General features: G+C 40.1%; 1 protein-coding gene across 11 annotated transcripts in view; it reads left to right on the top strand.

Moving 5' to 3' along the window:
* Positions 1-20,982, top strand: part of LOC120544931 (transcription factor 4-like) — a 403,968-nt gene that overhangs the window by 362,951 nt on the left and 20,035 nt on the right. For all 11 annotated transcript variants that reach the window (XM_039778818.1, XM_039778815.1, XM_039778816.1 and 8 more), the window contains 2 exons: positions 1,514-1,593; positions 3,324-3,533. In XM_039778818.1, coding sequence (XP_039634752.1) covers positions 1,514-1,593; positions 3,324-3,533 — 290 coding nt within the window. The remainder of the gene's footprint in view (positions 1-1,513; positions 1,594-3,323; positions 3,534-20,982) is intronic.

A 20,982-nucleotide genomic window follows, 5' to 3' on the forward strand; every position in this document is an offset into this window, starting at 1 on the left:
GCTGATTGGACCGGTAAAGATTGGACCGGAGAAAACCCAAGAATATTCCGCAAACCCAGACAGCGTACTGAAGGAAAATGAAAATTGAGCGAAAGTACGTAGGAGGGCGGAGCCAGGCTAGCTCTACTTAGGAATGTATCAAATATATTTGGTTTTCCATTCACCACCTGGTATTGTGGTGGTGGTCTGCGATTCCCTGCAATGTCCAGCCGCGTCCCGCTGCGTCCGCCGCATCCACCCATGCTCTGCAGCGCCACGTTTCATCCTGCAACGTCCTGCTGTGATGTTCATACGCACAGAGTAGTCAGGATCCGGTATAGGAGACTGCACTACTCAGTATGACACGATGTGCCCTGCTATGACGTGAACTACGACTACCTTCGAAGTCACTGTTCCACTATCTTTAATGTGACTATTATCGCCACTGTTCATCACACCCCCAACCGGCCCCGTCAGACACCGCCTACCAAGAGTCTGGGTCTGCCGAGGTTTCTTCCTAAAAGGGAGTTTTTCCTCGCCACTGTCGCAATAGCCACTGGTAATGCTTGCTCTTGAGGGAATTACTGTAATTGTTGGGGCTTTGTAAATTATAGAGTGTGGTCTAGACCTACTCTACCTGTAAAGCGTCTCGAGATAAGTCTGTCATGATTTGATACTATAAATAAAATTGAATTGAATTGAATGAAAGACACAGCTACCTTCAAAACTTGGACAAATAAAACCAATCTATGCTACAACATGTGTTTGTAGTGATATGGGTGAAACTGGTGCTTTCAATTTTGTCTCACATTTGAAACCCAAACGCTATTGAAAGGCCTCCATATACCAGCCCGTCAACACTCAGTCGCGGTGTCTGTCTACCAGCTAATGGGACCTGTCGATTCAGATAGGACCCTTCAGAGCGACGGCAAACACAAAAGCAGAAAAGAACAGAGACACAAAGCTTGTTTATTCTGCAAAGGGGCCATGCTAATCAACCACTTGTACCTTTTCAAAGACAAAAGCCTGATATTAGCATTTCTGCTATGAGATATGAGTTGGTTTGTTTAGTCTTTTCTTCCTCATCTCTCGGTTTATTATGTGCGAGCACCACGAGTGGATACAATGAAACGCTCCTTGTGTGTAAAGATGCTTTGTCTGCCATGTGGTGCTACATTGAGTGGTTTCTTTTTTTGCGACATATCAAAGGAGAAGAGGTTTGGGCTCTAATCCACACATAGACATCCATCCATTTTCTGTGCACACTTGCACACTGTGCAGGGTTCGCAGATGGGTTGGAGTGTATCCCAGCTTGCATTGGGTGAGAGGCGGGATAAACCCTGGACAGGTCGGCAGTCTAACACATAACATACATGCAGATGCCCGTTTGAACCAAACTAAACGAAAACACAAAATACTCACGTCTCCCTGTTCTCTAAATCCTGTCATGCGTCCTTGCTCTTAATCTCCCACTGTCATCTGCTTGTTCCCCATCTCCTCTCCTGATGACCTCTCCTCATCTCCTCTCTCCTAGCTGCCAGTTCAGCTGTCTGGTCGAGGAACGGCGGACAGGGAGCGTCATCGCCAAACTATGAGGCTCCGTTGCACTCTCTGGTATGTACGCACACACACACAACCATCCATCCATCCATCTATCTATCTATCTTTCATCCATCCATCCATCCCTCCATCCATCTATCATCCATCTATCATCCATCCATCCATCCATCATCTATCTATCTATCTATCTATCTTCCAGTCATCCATCCATCCATCCATCCACATTGTGTACTTGTCCAATACATACATATGAATATTTATATGTATGTATATACACTCACCTAAAGGATTATTAGGAACACCCTACTAATACTGTGTTTGACCCCCTTCAGAACTGCCTTAATTCTTGTTGGCATTGATTCAACAAGGTGCTGGAAGCATTCTTTAGAAATGTTGGCTAATAGGATAGCATCTTGCAGTTAATGGAAATTTGTGGGATGCACATCCAGGGCACAAAGCTCCCGTTCCACCACATCCCAAAGATGTTCTATTGGGTTGAGATCTGGTGACTATGGGGGCCATTTTAGTACAGTGAACTCATTGTCATGTTCAAGAAACCAATTTGAAATGATTGGAGCTTTGTGACATGGTGCATTATCCTGCTGGGAGTAGCCATCAGAGGATGGGTACATGGTGGTCATAAAGGGATGGACGTGGTCAGAAACAATGCTCAGGTAAGCTGTGGCATTTAAACGATGCCCAGTTGGTACTAAGGGGCCTCAGGTGTGCCAAGAAAACATCCCCCACACCATTACACCACCACCACCAGCCTGTACAGTGGTAACAAGGCATGATGGATCCATGTTCTCATTCGGTTTACGCCAAATTCTGACTCTACCATCTGAATGTCTCAACGGAAACCGAGACTCATCAGACTAGGCAACATTTTTCCAGTCTTCAACTGTCCAATTTTGGTGAGATCATGCAAATTGTAGCCTCATTTTCCTATTTTTAGTGGAGATGAGTGGTACCCGGTGGGGTCTTCTGCTGGTGTAGCCCATCCGCCTCAAGGTTGTTCATGTTGTGGCTTCACAAATGCTTTGCGGCATACCTTGGTTGTAACGAGTGGTTATTTGAGTCAAAGTTGATCTTCTATCAGCTGGAATCAGTCGGCCCATTCTCCTCTGACCTCTAGCATCAACAAGGCATTTTCGCCCCCCCAGGACTGCAGCATACTGGATGTTTTTCCTTTTTCAGACCATTCTTTGTAAACCCTAGAAATGGTTGTGTGTGAAAATCCCAGTATCTGAGCAGATTGTGAAATACTCAGACCAGCCCGTCTGGCACCAACAACCATGCCACGCTCAAAGTTTCTTAGATCACCTTTCTTTCCCATTCTGACATTCAGTTTGGAGTTCAGGAGATTATCAAGACCTGGACCACACCCCTAAATGCATTAAAGCAGCTGTCATGTGATTGGTTGATTAGATAATTGCATTAACGAGAAATCTTACAGGTGTTCCTAATAATCTTTAAGGTGAGTGTGTATATATATATATACATATATACATATGTATTAGGGGTGTAACGATACACATATTTGTATTGAACCATTCGGTATGAGGCTTTCAATTAGGTGCGCATTACAAACCGAACAATTCGTTGGACTAATCCTATCTCATTTAGAAAACTCCAGTCAGGCATGCTATGCTGAACTAGCTCGTAGCAATATGGCTAGTAACGTTAATGCGACTATTACCAGACCAGAATTAGAAGATCCTCGGAAATAAGTAAGAACCACCTCAGCGGGTTTCTCATTCTTTCTGTGTTCTGTCACTCTGCAGCAAAGTCGTATCGAGGACCGCCTGGAGCGTTTGGATGACGCCATCCACGTACTGCGGAGCCACGCGGTGGGACCGTCGACGGGTATGGCCAGCGGGCACGGCGAAATGCACAACCTCATCGGGGCCGCACATACGCACAACGGCGCCATGGGCGCCCTGAGCAGCGGGTACGGGACGGGACTGCTGTCGGCCAACAGACACTCCCTCATGGTAGGACCTCAGAGCATGTTTTTATATGAATACAAAAAACTTTATTGTCCACAGATGTGAACATTTTTCTTCGCCTTCACCAAGAATACAAGAATATAAGAGAGACAGGACATTACAAACAGTACATAGCCAAGACGGCAATACGGACAAAACAGACAATACATTTCCTAAAAAGTGACTTTACAAAGGTTACATTTACAAAAGTAAATAAATAGATAAATATAGCCCACCAAAAAGATTGCCGTGCATAAAACCTGCAGAAATGAGTGTAAGGGTGAGGACAGAAGTCCCATTAATCCCTCTAAATATGATCCTCAGTATTGATAGTGAAAAGTTCTAGCTTTTAAAATAAAAAAAGGAAATCCATGCACATCTAAGCTGATAGAGTGCCAAAATCTGAAACATTGAAATATAATCTGCACTAAGCCTTTTACTGAAAACATGTTATTGTTAAGATATTGTAGCACTGAATGTCTAAAGTCTCTTCATATTGAGCTATTTGTTAAAAAAACACTTACAATACAATGCAAATATTTCAACTCAATATGTCTGGGCTCATATTCGCTCTTAATATCTTTTTAAAAGTGAGTCAGGCTGGCAACAAAATATGAAAAGACAGGACGCAAAGTAGATAAAATGACAGGGATTATTTACTTGTATTCAAGATTGTTTATGTGTTTAATAAGATGGACAAGAAGATGATTAGTGCTACTGATCAAGTTGATTTGTTCTGATTTTGACACATATTATTAAATGAAATGAATTGCTGTTGGCACTGCAAAAATCCCATTGTCCAAGCAAGACTCAGACCTCTAGGAAACTCCATCAGACCATCAGGCCTTTTAATTCAACTCAATGTACGAGTTAAAAAGACAAGAATTATTAATACAATCATGTTTTTTTTTGTTATGATGTGGCTCTTTCCAGGAAAGGTTTTGGCTTAAAAATGGGTCGCATATCTAACATAGGGAAATTGAGGCCAGTTACACTGAAAGAAGCATAATGAGCTTGCATGTGTTGCTTGACAAGATTATTTGTCTTGGCAAAAGAAAGTCGACGATCTGACTTTCTTGAATTGTCCTTTTGAAGTGGATTTAAACCGACAAGTGAGTTAGGTCTTCACACAGCTGAGGAACATGAAGTGGTGAGTCACAACAACCAGTTCTACATTACTTACTGTCATAGGATCACAGTGTGAAGAGAAAAAAAAGGACACTCACAAGTGGTCAAATAAAAGTTAACGTACTATTATATTGACAGAGGTTAAAACAGATGAAGTTAAAAAGGAGGACCATAACAGGAGAGAGGAGGAGGTTTAATTGAAAATATGAAGTCAAACAGACAGCAGTAATGTTTTCCATGTTTCATTTTGGATAACTTGAAACAGTAAATATAAAGAAACAAACAGCTGTGTGACATAAGGAGCTGTAGGAGGGCGAGAGAGAGAGAGAGAGAGAGAGAGAGAGAGAGAGAGAGAAAGCATTATAAAACACTGCCAGTATAAACACATTCGGATGCCTGAACATGTTCAGGCAGACCTGCTTTGTTTATTTGTGCTATGCGTTTGTGCATATTCACATACACGCATGCACATGCACGCACACACGCGCACAAACACATGCACCAGATGTTACTGCTGCAAATTGACACACAACATGATATTCTGCACTCTGTCGCAACCTTTTCAACGCCATCCATGTCACCCATTGGGCTTCAGAAGGGACATTTTGACTTTTGTTCTGTCCAGCAGTTGTTGTGTTGTTGCTGTAATGAACACTGCAGCCTCTAAGACAGTGGTTCTCAAACTTATTTCAATAATGTACCCCCATCGAAATATCTTTTTATTCAAGTAGTCGGTAGCAACAAAATGCCTAGCTATATAAAGAGGCACAACACAGCGCTCCGCCATCAGTGGCTGATTTATAATGATATTGTAACCTAAAAAAAACACTTAAATACTTAGAATGTATCACTAAATGCATTCATTATCATAGTGTATCATTATTTTAGGAATTATGCATGAATTATATATTTTAAATAAAGATTTTCCAAAGATCTAACGTACCCCCCCTGCAGTCCTCCAAAGTACGCCTAGGGGTAAACACTGCTCTAGGAGACACTAGCACTAGCACTGTTCTCACTACAGTGGTTCAGGAGCTTTGTCTGTGTGTGTGTGTGTGTGTGTGTGTGTGTGTGTGTGTGTGTGTGCGTGCGTGCGTGTGTGTGTGTGTGTGTGTGTGTGTGTGTGTGTGGCTCCCATAGAGATTATGTTCTTCTCACGCATATCTGTCCAGCTGTCTCTCTCTCTCTCTCTCTCTCTCTCTCTCTCTCTCTCTCTCTCTTTGTCTATCCCCCTTCTGAACCCTCAACTGTACGCTTTTAGCTTTTTAGCACATAGCTGTAGTTTTGGTTCAGTCTCACCGCTCTCATTAATGTTGTTTCCAGCAGCAGCAGCAGGCAGATGTTTTCTGCAAACAAGCTCCGATACTCTACACAACCTGCATATAGCACCACACTGCAGACAGACAACCAGTCAACTAGCTGGTGGAACATTTCACAGCTAAAGAGGCAAATTTAGTTAGTTAGTGGAAACTAAACCAGAGCTACAGGGACAGTGCATTCTGGACATTGTTGTGGAATTTTGCCACTGGTAGTCAAAAATGCCCATTAGGAAACCCTTTAGACAATTAATTAAAATGAAGAAGAGGAAAGGCACAACATACAAATGTTAAAGTTTTACCAAATTATTGAAATACTATTCTAGAGCAGGGGTCTTCAATGTTTTTTAAGCCAAGGACCCCTTAACTGAAAGAGAGACAGAGCAGGGACCCCCTACTATATATTATGTATAAAATGAAGTTGCATATTAAACTCGGCCTACAATAACGTGTGGGTGTTCTATACATAGCTTTTTTTGCATACTAAGTTTTGAAATTGGCAAATAATTGTTGGCATGGTTTTATAAATCATGTTTTAATGTTAAACATAAAGTGTGGCACAGTGAATCCTTAGGATGAACTGTATCTGTGGATGGCCTTAGTGACTACCTTACCTATAGGCCAGTAAGCAGTGGGGATTTATATTTGCTAATAATATGTTGGATTTGTGTTTACTGATGTTAATTTTTGAAAAAACTTAAATTAACAATAATTTTGAGGCCCCCCTGCATTGACTCTGAGGACCCCCCCAGGGGTCCCGGACCCCCTGTTGAAGATCCCTGTTCTAGAGAAATAAGACTATTAGATTGATTGAAGACATGTCTGCTTTTCAAGACAGTAGTTTCCTTGATGTCATCCATACTCCCGATGGCTCCGGCCATCGCAATCTTGGCAGCTAATTCAAAATGGTCAAAGAGGTGGAGCGTGGTCAAATCTGAGGCAGGCCGAATGAAGCCTACTGTCTTGCCTCTTGTGACGGCAGCCACCTGTCACTCAAAGCAGAAACGCCCTCAGCTACGCAGAACTTTAAGCCTTAACCCTTGTGTTGTCTGCCCGTCAACCGTGCAACTTTGTGTTTTTCTGGGTCGAAATTTCAACATTTCGTTGTTCTTTTTCGAAAGTTTCTCGAAGTTTTTGTCGATTTTATTCAAATTCTTTTGTCACTTTTTTTCCAATTGTTTTCGTCACTTTTTTTGGCGTTTTTTTAATTACGTTGTTGTCAATTTTTTAACAAGTTTTTGTCACCTTTGGCGATGTTTTTGGTCAAATTTTTTTTTCCCCTGCGTTTTTGTAGCTTGATGCTGATAGCCAGGCTCTCATTGGCTAGCTGTTAGCCAATCAGAGTCAAGCAGCTTAGCTCGTTGAATATTAATGAGAACTGGCACAAATCGAGCTGAGTCTTCCTGCAGGCTTTCTATACCACGCTAGAATGGCTTGAAACAAGGTAACCAAGGCATTTTTTTCCACACAAAAAATGTTACAGAGTCCATAGTAGAACTTCAGACATTACCACAAAATAATGAAATACATTTGGCAGGGCACCTTTAAAGCCTAAGAAAACACTTCTTTTATTTCGCTGTAAATTTGACAGAAGACATTTACGCTTTTCAAACCTTGTACATACAGATTTGACAAAAGTGGAAAGAAGGAAGCAGTTTGTTTAGATTTATGATGTCATCTTAAGTTTGTGGTAAAGAAAGTGCTTAAAATGTACGGGACATACTTGCAAACTACTTTTTTTAGTTTAATTCTGAGGTGCTTTTAAACCCTTTGGACGTCTCCAGAGACAAATGTGGACACAAATCTTAATGAAGTTGCGTGTGGTTCAGCCCGAGAAAACATTCAAAGTGAACTTCTTGTTAAGGATAATATTTAGACAAACTACTTTCAGTTTAATCTTGAAATAATTCCAAATAAATTTCTGACTTGGTTTTATATGCAACCAGTGGGGAGGGAAAAAAAGAATAAAGTGAAGTATATGTGCTGAAAAACACTGTTTCCTATGGACTCTTAAAAAACAACACACACACACACACACACACACACACACACACACACACACGCACACAGAAGCTCATGAATTGCTCCTTGTGTTGTCATTAGGACCCATGTGTGTGTGTTTATTCAGTCACTGGATTATTGGCCGATAGTCAAACAAACTCACTAAGACTGAAAACACAGCGGCTCTATAATATGGTTTTTCCATAGGTACGGGTCGGTCCACTATAGCCTCATAGCAGTGGATAGCAGTACTCTGCATTTACACTCTATTTTGCACTTGTTTACATACTATTGTAAAATTGTAACATATACATGACATAAAATTAGACTGCAATTTGCTACATTCTGCTACATCTAAAAATGAATACAAAATACTGTAAAAAAAAAAAAAAAAGAAGAAAATTCTGTGTTGGGACACTGAACTATTTGATGACCTCTTTGAAAGGTGAATGAAGATGAGCAAGTGAGGCCGAATCCGGAGCGTTTTGTAATTGTATGGGACGATGTGGCATTTCACCGCTCTCTTCCAGTCACAGAGCCCGTCCCAGGACGCTGTCCTTTTTCCTTCCAGTGTTGTCAAATGTTGTCAGTGTTCTGGTACAAGAGTTGATCCTGAGATGTGTATTAACCCTCATGTTGTCCTCGGGTCCAGGTTGACGCGTTTTCAAAATTTCACAATCAGAAATATATATATATATATTATTTTTTTTAAATAGTAAAATTACCCAAAAATTTGATGGATTCCATACAATGCTCTTCGCACGTACAATTCATGATCACTACTTTAATTGAATTTTGGATGTTTTATTCAAGTTTTAGCATTTCAATTTTTTTTATTGTTTCAAAACTGCATTCTGACTTAACTTTGACTCTTTGAAGTCTCTGATTATCCATCAACATATACGTTCCTCTAATATTAGTCTAAATATTTCATAATTTCTTAACTCAAAAATTAGGTATCATTTCCTACAAATGAGGAATATTGTCCATGAATTCAAAAAAATAAGTGTAAACCTAGTGGTAATAACTTTAATAATAATAAGTTAGTGGTGTTTGGTGGTTGGGTAACAAAAGCATAAAAAAATAGATTATTTTTTGGAGCAGTGTGACAGTGTCACGTGATGACACGCGTCAAAGGGGCAGCGGGTCGGATTCAAACCCGCGCCGCTGCAGGACTCAGCCAACACGGGGCGAACGCGCTTATTGGGTGAGCTAGAGGCCGCCCCCCCCCCACAGTTACACATTCATACGTGGAAGCTGCCTAGTACAACCACAGTCTGATCTGCTGGCCACTGGGTTAGGGGCCTTGCTCAAGGGCACTTCAGTGGTGGTAATGAGGGAGGGGATAGGCGCTGCTCTTTCACTTTCCCCCACATAGATTTTATCCTGCCGGGATTGAACCGGCGATACCAGCCCTGGATTAAGTTTTCTTTACAATTTTTCTTTGTGTTGCAGTATGGTGGACGTTAGTGAAAAACTGTGGTTAAGGCAAATAAACAACGGGTACACGGTTACGGTTGGACAACTTAAACGGAACGCTGTTGTTATTGTTCAAGGTGAAAACAAAACGAATGATTTAAATTGATTTTATTTTCTTGATAAACAATATTTAATTGATTAAAATGAGCAATATCTGACTATAAAATAGCGAAAATACACCGAGCAATCTGCCCACAATTCTTTAGAACTTTGAATTCTTCATTTTATGGACGCATTTTAATTGGCACACAGAAGTATTGAGGTCTGGTTCCCAGGCCTAGGGATAGTGTGTGTGTGTGTGCGTGTGTGTGTGTGTGTGTGTGTGTGTGTGTGTGTGTGTGTGTGTGTGTGTGTGTGTGCGTGTGTGTATACAGTGTAAACAGGAAGTTTCAACCAAAAGTAAAGAGACTCAATAGATGCACTGAAAAAAAAGAAAGGAGTGGAAAATGAAGTGAGAGGAAGGAGTGATGTAATGTCTAAAACGAAGCCATTGTGTTTGCGCTGAGCCTTTTCTGTTTTTCTCATGCACTCATTCACTCTCTCTCTCTTTCACTTTCTCCGTCACCGTTTTAACTTTCTTTCTTTCCCCCCCCCCCGACACCTATTTCCTTTTCACCCTCTCACACAGCTCTCTCTCCTTCCTCTCTTTTTTGTTATTTTCTTCACTTTCCTGTCTTCTCTCATAGTGACAAACATTTCATTACATGTTTACTCCGTTGCATATTTTTTGTCACTTTTGATTTCATCTTCCTGTCTTGACATACTCACATTCTCTCTCTCTCTCTCTCTCTCTCTCTCTCTCTCTCTCTCTCCTTCACATGCACACACACACACACACACACACTCACAGCTGTATGTAGTTTGGCAGTGTTAGGCAGAGAAGCCTGCAGGCTGAGGTCATAACTCTGGGAAAACAGGTGGTAGACTGATGTGAGAGAGAGAGAGAGAGTGAGAGAGAGAGAGAGAGAGAGGGCGGCAGACACAGAAACACAGACCTGAATGCATCATACACACTCAAATACATAAACGCATTAATGCAGACGTAGATACACACACATGTTCCGACATTTACATTTTTTTTTTCCAAATTAGGTTTATGTTTTCTCTGTGCTCACATCATTATTACAGCTAGTCATGATGTTTAACACGTCTTCTTACACTTTCAAACCACAATAGAAATGAACAAAATATCCCTGAAAACAATGAAGATTAAGAGCACGTTTTTGCTCTGTTATGGCGTTGTGACGTGATAATACGGTTGGGAAATCAGTTTGGAGGGGGACTCTGAAACGAGGGGTAAGGTCAAGGGTGAGAGATGTCTCTCTCTCTCTCTCTCTCTCCATTAAGCAGCGTACAGTAGGTGAAACGGATAGTAATCTGCATGGCATTGCTGTAAACCACACTAATGCCTTTTAATACTCTGAATCTCCTCTTTCCTCAGTCACTGAATGCACTCCTATAAGCTGACGGAAATCTTCTATCGCCCATTTACCTTCCGTACAATCATAAATCATTTTTTTGCTGCTTTTAAATGTCTTATGGATCCCTGTACGGTGTCCTTGAGTGCCAAGAAAGGCACCTTAAAATAAAATGTATTATTATTATTATTATGATTATAAACTATCTGTTCTAAAACTGTTAAAAAATGATATGGCCAAAAGTATATTGGACACCGATAGCAGTGTTTCCTCTATGTTGATTTTGTCGTGGCGGCCCACCATGGCAAAATTTCTGCCACCACGGTATCAGAAGTAGGGCTGTACAAAAAATGTAGTTGCGGTTGCCTTTTAAACTATCCTGCCGACATAATGCCGCTCACATTGCAATTTAACAACAAGTATAACTATTCAGAGGTTATTGGGCCCGTCCAGTTGTTCGGACAGACCTGTCCCCACTGCTAAAAAAAATCCTAAAGGAAACACTGGATAGTCCATAAACGTTTGTTCGTTCCGAGGCTGTTTTTTTAAATGACCAAAACAAAATACCATAGGTGCATCTCTCAAGGAATTATTTCAATTTACAGTCGCTTTTCTTCCTTCATAGAATGATCAATATTTGCCCCATTTTTTTTTTTTTTTTATCATAGAATTCTAATTTTCAAATGCTGCCACTCTTGCCAATTCAACAGTCCACTCTTGGACCGAGGGTACTCCCTCGGTCTTCCACCCTCGACACCCATAGTTTTGAAATGTCATGTTCGGTCATCACATATAACTTAGTCTCACATTTGCCAGAGCTATATCTCCACAGCGCTGTGGAATAAGGTCTGGCTAGTCCACACATACATTCTAGGATAGGAGTGGGAAAAAGAAACGCTCCGGGTTGTTTGCATTTCCAATGCACACCAATCACAATCATCTTGGGCGGTCTTGTATAAAGTACTTGAAAGCACTACTTGAGTAAAAGTACAAGTATCTTACGAGAAAATGACTTTGGTAGAAGTTGAAATCACCTTTTAGAATATTACTTGAGCAAACGTCTTTAAGTATCTGATATGTACAGAAATAATTTTCTGATATATTGATGTACTTAATTATTATACTTTATTTAGTACTTTATTGTGGCTATCATCTGAGTTTCCACACCTTTTTAAACTTCAAAAATCAAAGTCTGACATCAACAGAACAGAAACAGAATTAAAAAAAAATTGTGAGGAAGCAATGAGTAACGAAGATGCTTTGTTTGTTTGTTTATTTTGAAACGAAAACTAAACATACACTATAATTTATTGACAAAATACACACACATAAGACAAGGACAGACACATAGCTCCACCAGTGCAGTTATTGAGCATTCCTTACTTTTAGGGGTTTTTTTTGTTTGTTTTTTATATATAAACTGGTACATCCACATGCTATCATACTATAAGATGGCTTTCATCCTCTCTGGAGACATCTCACAATTGCACAAACATACATATATTTTGTTAAACCTCAACCAATGTTGTTTCTTTGTCTACTCAACTTCTTTAAACAATAGATATGTTTAAACTAAACTTTTAAATCTCCTTTTATTGCTTTCCTGTGTTATTTGTTCAGGTAATACATTCCATTCTTGCATTGCTCTATACATGACCATATGCTTAGGGGAAATGTAATGGAGTTAACATTTTATTTATTGGAGTAAAATTAAAAGTTTCCAGAAATATAAATAACAAAGTTGAGCACAGACACGTAAAAATTCTACCTGAGTACAAAAACAAAATATTTGTACTTCGTTACAATACAACACTGGTCTTGGGCGGCGCTAAGCTCTGGACGCAGTGACGGTGGATCTGCAAAATAGTCTCGAGGAAGGAACTTGTTTTGGTGGAACATTTGCACCCCCAAAAAGAAAACGCCACGTACAGTATTAAATGAAGTTAACTGTTCACACAATACCTTAATGTAAGCCATTTAAATTAGCTGATACATGGTTAAACCTCATTGGCTCTTACCGGTGTATCTCCACGTGTACTTTGTCCACAGCAATCCCACCAATCGGTCCCAAATCGTCCCAGTTAGAGAGTAAAGAGTAAAATATTATTGGAATTTACAGTAATATACTGGCTGCAGCGTAATTCCCACCTTTTCCTTTATTTTCCCAAGATGCATTGGTATTAACAGTAAATACCTGTAATCTGTAACATTCGCAGACAGTGCTGTAATAGAGAGCCGAAGTCCCGCCCCTTCCGGTGGACCTCATGGGACCTTAATTTGGAAAAAAATATGAACGAGAGTCAATGGAGAGATAATAATTGTTTTTTGATCCCGTTTGAATTGAGCCATGGATTACAAATATGTTGACAAATATTATTTTTCAATCGAAGAAAGTCTCAGTTAGCCGTAGGTTTGTCATATGACCACTTAGATTTGTGTGAAACCGCTCAGTGAACTACATCTCTCGTCTCACCTAGCTTGATGCTCAACTTGCTCGCTAGCTAGCTAGCTTAGCTCTGTTCCACGACACATGTAACGTTATCTCACCCAATGTGTTTTATCCAGTGAAGTGTTTTCAGCAGATAAGCAAAAGAACAAGCAGGATCCTCTGCTCATTAGAGTAACGTTAACCTCTACGATGTACAATACACACAGACATCGTAGCTTCAGCGAGACGTCATCCGTGCGACTTTGAAGTGTGTAGTCTTTCTAATTGCGTATTTATTTTATTTTGAAATTTAACCAGATGTTTTATTTTGCTTCTGTGCTCGATCTGCCATGTGCTGAATTGCTGCGGAGCTCTCCGGCGTCCGGCGAACATAGAACTCTGCGTATCTGCTCGTATCTTCTAAAGTGACGAACATCATATTTGTAATCCATGGCTCAATTCAAACGGCATCAAAAAATTATTATTAACTCTCCATTGACTCTTGTTCATATTTTTTCGAAAGATAGGTCCCGTGGACCGGAAGTAGAAGGGCGCGACTTTGGCTCTCTATATTATTATTTTCTCCCAGAATGCATTGCCATTTACAGTATGATCCTGTATGACATTAAACCAGTAAGATACTGTGACATTTTAGCTGTAAATCTACATCAGAGGTTTACAGTGTGGTTTAGGGTCTCAGGTCGAGCGACGACAATGCTAAAATGTTTCTCAACACTGTTTGTATGGAGGGCCAACTGTGCCAAAAATGAATAAAATAACTGTATACACCTTATTCTGATACTAAATAATAGGAATGTATAAAATATAGTTATGTAAAATTACAAAAAAATGAATGAGCTATAACTTGAAAATAATTTAAAAATACAAAAATCTAAGTTATGTCTGGCATGCACATGCATTTAAAAAAAATGTCTACATGGAGCTATTGTTAATTAAAATTAAAAAGTCCACTTCATACTGGAGCTGCATTGGTTTGTTACAGTCTTCATCAACAGATGTCATTTGGCAGAGAGGTGCAGTGCAAAAGGCTAGTTAAGATTAGTTTTTCTATCAAACCACTATTTCCAATGTCCTCCACACTCAACTATTAAATACTTGAACAGTGTATCTAAAAATTTAAAATGTGACAAATCACTGTAAAGAAAAGACCTTCAAAATATAGTGCAAAACTAGGCTATATATTTTATAAAAGATAGGTAGAAAAATATGTATAGCTGCTTTCACCAAAACATCATCATAAATTAATCAAAACTTAAAATATTTTATAAATTAATAATATGATGTACATAAATACACATATTGTATGCTGGTTTGGTACTAACTAATTTACTTATTTATAATCATATTTTAAATTCCTCACATGCATAAAAGCACGGACGCAACATGACCGAAGACTAAATCAAAATCTCGTGTCTTTTTCATTTCAAATTACCACACGCACCAGATGCATTTCACTCAGAAATTGTTTACCTCATAATGACATTTTTCCAAATGACGTATTTCCCAGCGCACCTTTCTTCCTCTTCCCTCCATTTTTCTCTGTTTAAAAGTCTGTCGTCCTTCACTCTGCTCATTACACGGAAAATTAAGAAAAAAAATACTTACATACGACACGCCACTGGAAAATGTTGCTGTACTTTTCCTCCCGTGGAAGTCCTCAACACTGGGCTCTGTGTGTGTGTGTGTGTGTGTGTGTGTGTGTGTGTGTGTGTGTGTGTGTGTGTGTGTGTGTGTTAATGCGTGTACGCGCGTTTTGACGTCGCTAAAGCAGGTGCTTTCTGTCAAGTGTTCAGTTTGCACAGAGGAGGGACTGTTCAGTTTGAAGAATGTTCCACCGTGTGTGTGTGTGTGTGTGTGTGTGTGCATTTTTGTGTCTGTGTGAGAGAGAGAGAAAGAGCGTGTTAAGGGTAGACCAATGTAAATCCCAGGCCAATTTGTTTACAGTTTAAAAATCCAATGTATACTAAGTTATTCACATCCCCAGAAATGCATTGCATTTACAAAAATGAATTTTTAAATTAAACAAAAAAAGTATTTTTCATTGTCTTTGCTTTAGTTTTAATACATTTTGTCGATTTTGAAAGGAAAATGAATCTTTTAATCTTTAAAAATTGTCAACGCTTCCACTGTGCGGGAACAGAAACTCTAACATGAATAGAAATCACTGAACTAAAGCTATAGTGGAGACTTTTACATACAAATCAACAACTTTGCCGTAGTCCTGAAGTGATGCGTTTTACGTCCACCATCCAGAGCTAAAGGGGGCAGGAAGAGGGGAGATGTCATAGCGATGGAGCATCAGCTAGATCTATGGCACAAGCTGTGGCGGAGTAGCCTAGAAATCTAGACGCACCCTAGCGGCGGCCGTCTAGCAACATGGCTTGCGAGCTGGAAAAACCAAATTCTGGTCAGGCCAATCACATTGTTTATAGAGTCGGTGGGCGGGCTTAACTTAAGGACGCCAGAGTTGGGACGGTTCCGTGTGAATTCCCTGCTGCTTGAAAACAAAGAAGATTGCTGCTGGTGAACAGCGGTCTTTGGAATTGCGACTCTGGAAGACTCGGAGTTAAGCACTGAAGTCATTCTTAAAAAAGGAAGATGTGTTCGGAGTTTTGCAGACCGGATATGTCAAAAGTTGAATCTATCAACTAGCGTTGCTCTGGTTGGCTATGAGGGCAGAGGGAATTTGAAAGACAACCATTTATCCCGCCCCTCGGATTGAGCCCTGCCGATGGGGAGTTCCCAGACCCAACATCTTGATGTGGGTCTGGCTTGTCAGGCTAGTGGCGGAGACGTTTCTGGAATGGATGCTTTTAGATAAAAAAAAAAAAGAAACTCTGCGTTCAGAGGAAGGATTAAAGTCCAAAAACAGAAAGCGATTGAGGGCGAGGACAAACACAGATCACCGTCGGTGTAGCTTTTCCTCGTTGGAGTGCACTGAACGAAGAGAAGGGACTAAGGACAGATCAAATGACCTAATCTGACGACTCTTATTACTTAGCCTTTTCTTTCTGTCTGTGCTCCTGGTGGCAGGGGAGGTGCGGCGAACTCACAAGCATACGTCGACGGTGTTTGTGTAATTACTCTACTTAACTAAATCCTGTAAAAAAAAAAAAAATTAGAATATGCCTTGTTAATAGGGTTGGGTACCGAAACCTGGTTCCAGTATGGAACTGGTTCCTACGCAACAGGTAGGAATTGGACCGGATTAGAACACAAATTTCAGTTCCTCATTTTGATTCCACAATGTGTGTGCCTGATATCACATCTCCTCCTTTCGTCTGCTCCTGCTACCTACAGAGGTGTGTTCTCTCGGACTGCGACTAATACATATATGAAGACGAAGAGAGGAAATTGCAGAAATCCGTCTAATGCGGGCTGAAATATGACTATTTACGGAGTTACCGAGTTCATTCTTCATTCTTCTCTCAGACATGTTACTGCAGCAGGAGAGACAGACTTGTCCCTACTGTTTACAACTGCATGACAAATCTGTGCGTGTGTGTGTGTGTTTGTTTCTGTGTCTGTGTTAGAGAGTGTAGAGAGAGAAACCTCTTGACCCAGAAATTCCCTTCTTTGTTATCCTTGTCTTCCTGTGTAATCAGCGCAGACACACACACACACACACACACACAAATATGTTAAATGAACACACTTCCCACTGATCAACAACATTGCAGATGACGGCTCCTCAGCCCCTCCTCCTCTATCACTTGCTCTGTCTCTTTTTATATAAAAGAAATAAATCCGTTTTTTCAGAATTACATTTAAATATGTTTGTGTCCAAGCAGAGAAGAACAGTCCATGACATGGTGTTCTTTGGATGCTTTTATATAGACCTTAGTGGTCCCCTAATACTGTATCTGAAGTCTCTTTTATATAGACCTTAGTGGTCCCCTAATACTGTATCTGAAGTCTCTTATATATAGACCTTAGTGGTCCCCTAATACTGTATCTGAAGTCTCTTTTATATAGACCTTAGTGGTCCCCTAATACTGTATCTGAAGTCTCTTTTATATAGACCTTAGTGGTCCCCTAATACTGTATCTGAAGTCTCTTTTATATAGACCTTAGTGGTCCCCTAATACTGTATCTGAAGTCTCTTTTATATAGGCCTTAGTGGTCCCCTAATACTGTATCTGAAGTCTCTTTCCCAAAATTCAGCCTTGGTGCAGAATTACAGCCACTAGAGCCAGTCCCACAATGAGCTTTCCTTAGGATGTGCCATTTCTGTGTCTTTAGCTATTGAGGAGGAGAGGGGTTGAGCAAGGTGGAGGGTGGGGGTGTGGCCTTGACCAACTGCCACTTTGCTCGTTTGAAAGCCATGATGTCTCTCTCTCATGGGGGGGCCAAATTTCTCTTGGCGGGCAAAGCAGAGAAAGGGGAGGTAACCTTGATCCTTATGACCTCATAAGGAGAAGATTCCAGATCGGCCCATCTGAGCTTTCATTTTCTCAAAGGCAGAGCAGGATACCCAGGGCTCGGTTTACACCTATCACCATTCACTGGGGGACCATAGGCAGGCTGGGGGAACTCATATTAATATTAAAAAACCTCATGAAGTGAAATGTTCATGCCATGGGACCTTTAAAAGAATAGGAAACGTAGTGATAGAATCTGTAGATAAAGGTTTTCAGTGTCCATTAAAACATTTATGAATAATTTATATCCAGTGTCATGCAGCATTGTTTATATTGTCATGTTATATCTAACGCCAATGCTGGGTGGACAGGAACCAGTTTTCAAAGAATCCCTGTGTAAGTTTGGACTAGGCCTTATTCTTGTATACTTATTTCTTGAAAAGATATTTTCTGATTTAAATCAGTAAACATTTCTTACCTTAAACCAGATTTTATGTAAGCAGAGTTCTTTATTTATCAATCTGATGTTTTGGGTTACATTACTGTCTCAGGATGATACAGGAATTTAAAAACGCTCCTTGGGGGGGCTCACAGAATGATCATTACTTTGGTCTGATGTTGAGCAACCAACTGTCAGATTTTCGAGGATCCTTGAACACACCAACAATAGTTTTTCTTTTCTTTTTTTTATGTTGTTGTGATAATACAGTTGTTACCAGTGACTGTTTGGAAAACTCTCCTGTTGATGCATTCAAGGACACTCCGACATCTGTTTTTTGAGAGTTGGCTGCTGAACAGACAACTCTACTAACTGTTTTTTTTTTTTTAAATCAAGTAAACAATATTCACTTCATACTTTTCACAGCCACCACATGTGTGTCTTAATTACGAGTCTTATTTTGTTGCCTGGGTTTGATTTTCAGACACGTCTCATGAATGTCATGTTTTCCAGCAGTTAACAATCAAATCACAGATGCCCGAGGTGTCCTTGAATGCAACTCTGGCAAAATCTGAACAAAACAAATGTGCACTTTGACAAGATAAGCTTAACTCCAGATTGACTTAGTAGTTTTTACCTTAGCTTGCAGTCGTGGCTGACAAAATCAAGTTGATAGTAAAATCGCATCATTTCACCGATGCTTCCATATTGTTATTGGCTGCACGATTGGGTTTCTCAGCCATCCAATGAGATATCTTGAACCTGAGGGGACGGCGGGTAAGTGGGCGTGTCTGTAGTTTATGGTGATTATCTGAGCTACCGCAGCAGCAGCAGCAGCAGCAGCACATCAGTTTACGTGTAATTTATTTATATTTTTCTCTTCCGTCTGTCTCGTCGTCTTCCCTCCTCATTGAACTGAATTAGGGGAGAGAGAAGGAAGGCTCGTTAAAAAATAAAAGCCCTCCATTAAAAATGTACGCCGCCACCCTCTCTGTCTCCCTCGCTGCTGCCATTTTACATTTGGGAATCCAGGCGGTGATGAAAGGCAGAGAACGGAAAGAAAAGACAGAACGAAAGACAAGAGGCAAATAATAAATAAGGGAGCAAACAGGACGGATACACACTCAGTTTTGAAACACACACACACACGCGCATGCATGCAGAAAAGCCAGTCGACATTTTGTGGTGGGCAAGACCTCCAGCCAGCTAGATTAACAAACAGACACAGGGATTGATTTTTCAAAAGAACTTCATTTACACCATGGCTATTATATAATTCATCAAAAAAAGTAATGCCAGACAATAGTGTATGTTAGGGCTGGGCAATATATCATTATTATATCAATATCGTGATATGAGACTAGACACCGTAATATCGTAATATGGAATGTAGTGTTGTCGTTTCCTGGTTTTAAAGGCTGCATTACAGTAAAGTGATGTACTTTTCTGAACTTACCAGACTGTTCTAGCTGTTTTGTTATTTACCTTTTCCCCACTTAGTCATTATATCCACATCTACTGATGATTATTTCTCTAAAATCTAAGTGTGAAGATAGTTTGTTAAAACACCAATTGTCAACCCTAGAATATCGCTGCAATATCGATATGGAGGTATTTGGTCAAGAATATCGTGATATCTGATTTTCTCCCCATCGCCCAGCCCTAGTGTATGTATTATCAACGACAACGACAAAAATATCCACACATGATGTGTTATAATCTGCTCCAAAAGTGAACATAGTTTAAGACGTTTGCTAAATTCTCCACACAAAAAAAAAGGACCTCTACATTCTTACACACTCAACAGCCGGGCAAATCAGGCAACTGCCTCGGGCACCCCGACCCCTCAGGGCCCCAAAAGTCGCACAGTCACTGTCAATTGGTTGAAGTAATCTGATTAGGCAGGGTAAGGCAGGTTCTACACCAGCTGATCTTGTTAACCCTTTGAACTGTGCAGTAGAAATTGTCCACCAGTGTGTTTGCTTATTGTGATGTCATTTCCTGGAGTATATTCACATGATTCATATCCCTAAAATTAGTACATCCTAAGCTCAAATGTTATGTAGATCAATAAAACATGATATTCAGTTAAATTATTATTATTAAGTAAATTGTGTCATAAAAAAAAAAAATTAACAAAATTGGGCATGTGTTTTTTTTTTTTTTCAAATTTCACCTAACACAACACATGTTGGTCCAAAATATTTCTAAATGTAGAAACACCAACAACATATTTCTTAACACTCCATAAGTTATTTCAACTAAGTAAATGTTCTAGTTTTTGAGATATTGTCAAATTTTTATAAGCAGAGTTTTGCTCCTGACGTCACGTAAAAGTGCAACGTAATGACGCGAAAGACTGACCTTCTTCCACAGCGCTGCGGAGGATGGTCTGGCTAGTCCACACAGCACCCCTGGATGGGAGAAAAACATGCTCTGGTTTATTGGCATTTCTTTAAACCAATCACAATTGTGCACAGAGCCACGGTGCCTCTGCAAAATAGCCTCAGGAAGGAACTTGTTTTGGTGGAACATGTGTACGTTCAAAAGTTGTTTTAGTCATGCAACTGAAAACTCAGATTGGACAGATAGTCTAGCTAGCTGTCTGGATTTACCCTGCAGAGATCTGAGGAGCAGTTAACCATAGTCCTCAGAAATCCACCAGAGTTTAGAACGCCAACACAACGATAGGCCAAGGTAACGGACATCCGGCCTAAATGAGAGACGTCTTGTATATAGACTAGAAAACAGATAACATGAGCATGATGTGCTGAATAATGAATATAAATGAAATGGCAATTTAGTCTGATTATCACACTATTAAAGACACTGCACACATTGGGCTTACTGTTGCTCAAAACCTT

Source organism: Perca fluviatilis, chromosome 17, assembly GCF_010015445.1.
Source record: "Perca fluviatilis chromosome 17, GENO_Pfluv_1.0, whole genome shotgun sequence".
NCBI lineage: Eukaryota > Metazoa > Chordata > Actinopteri > Perciformes > Percidae > Perca > Perca fluviatilis.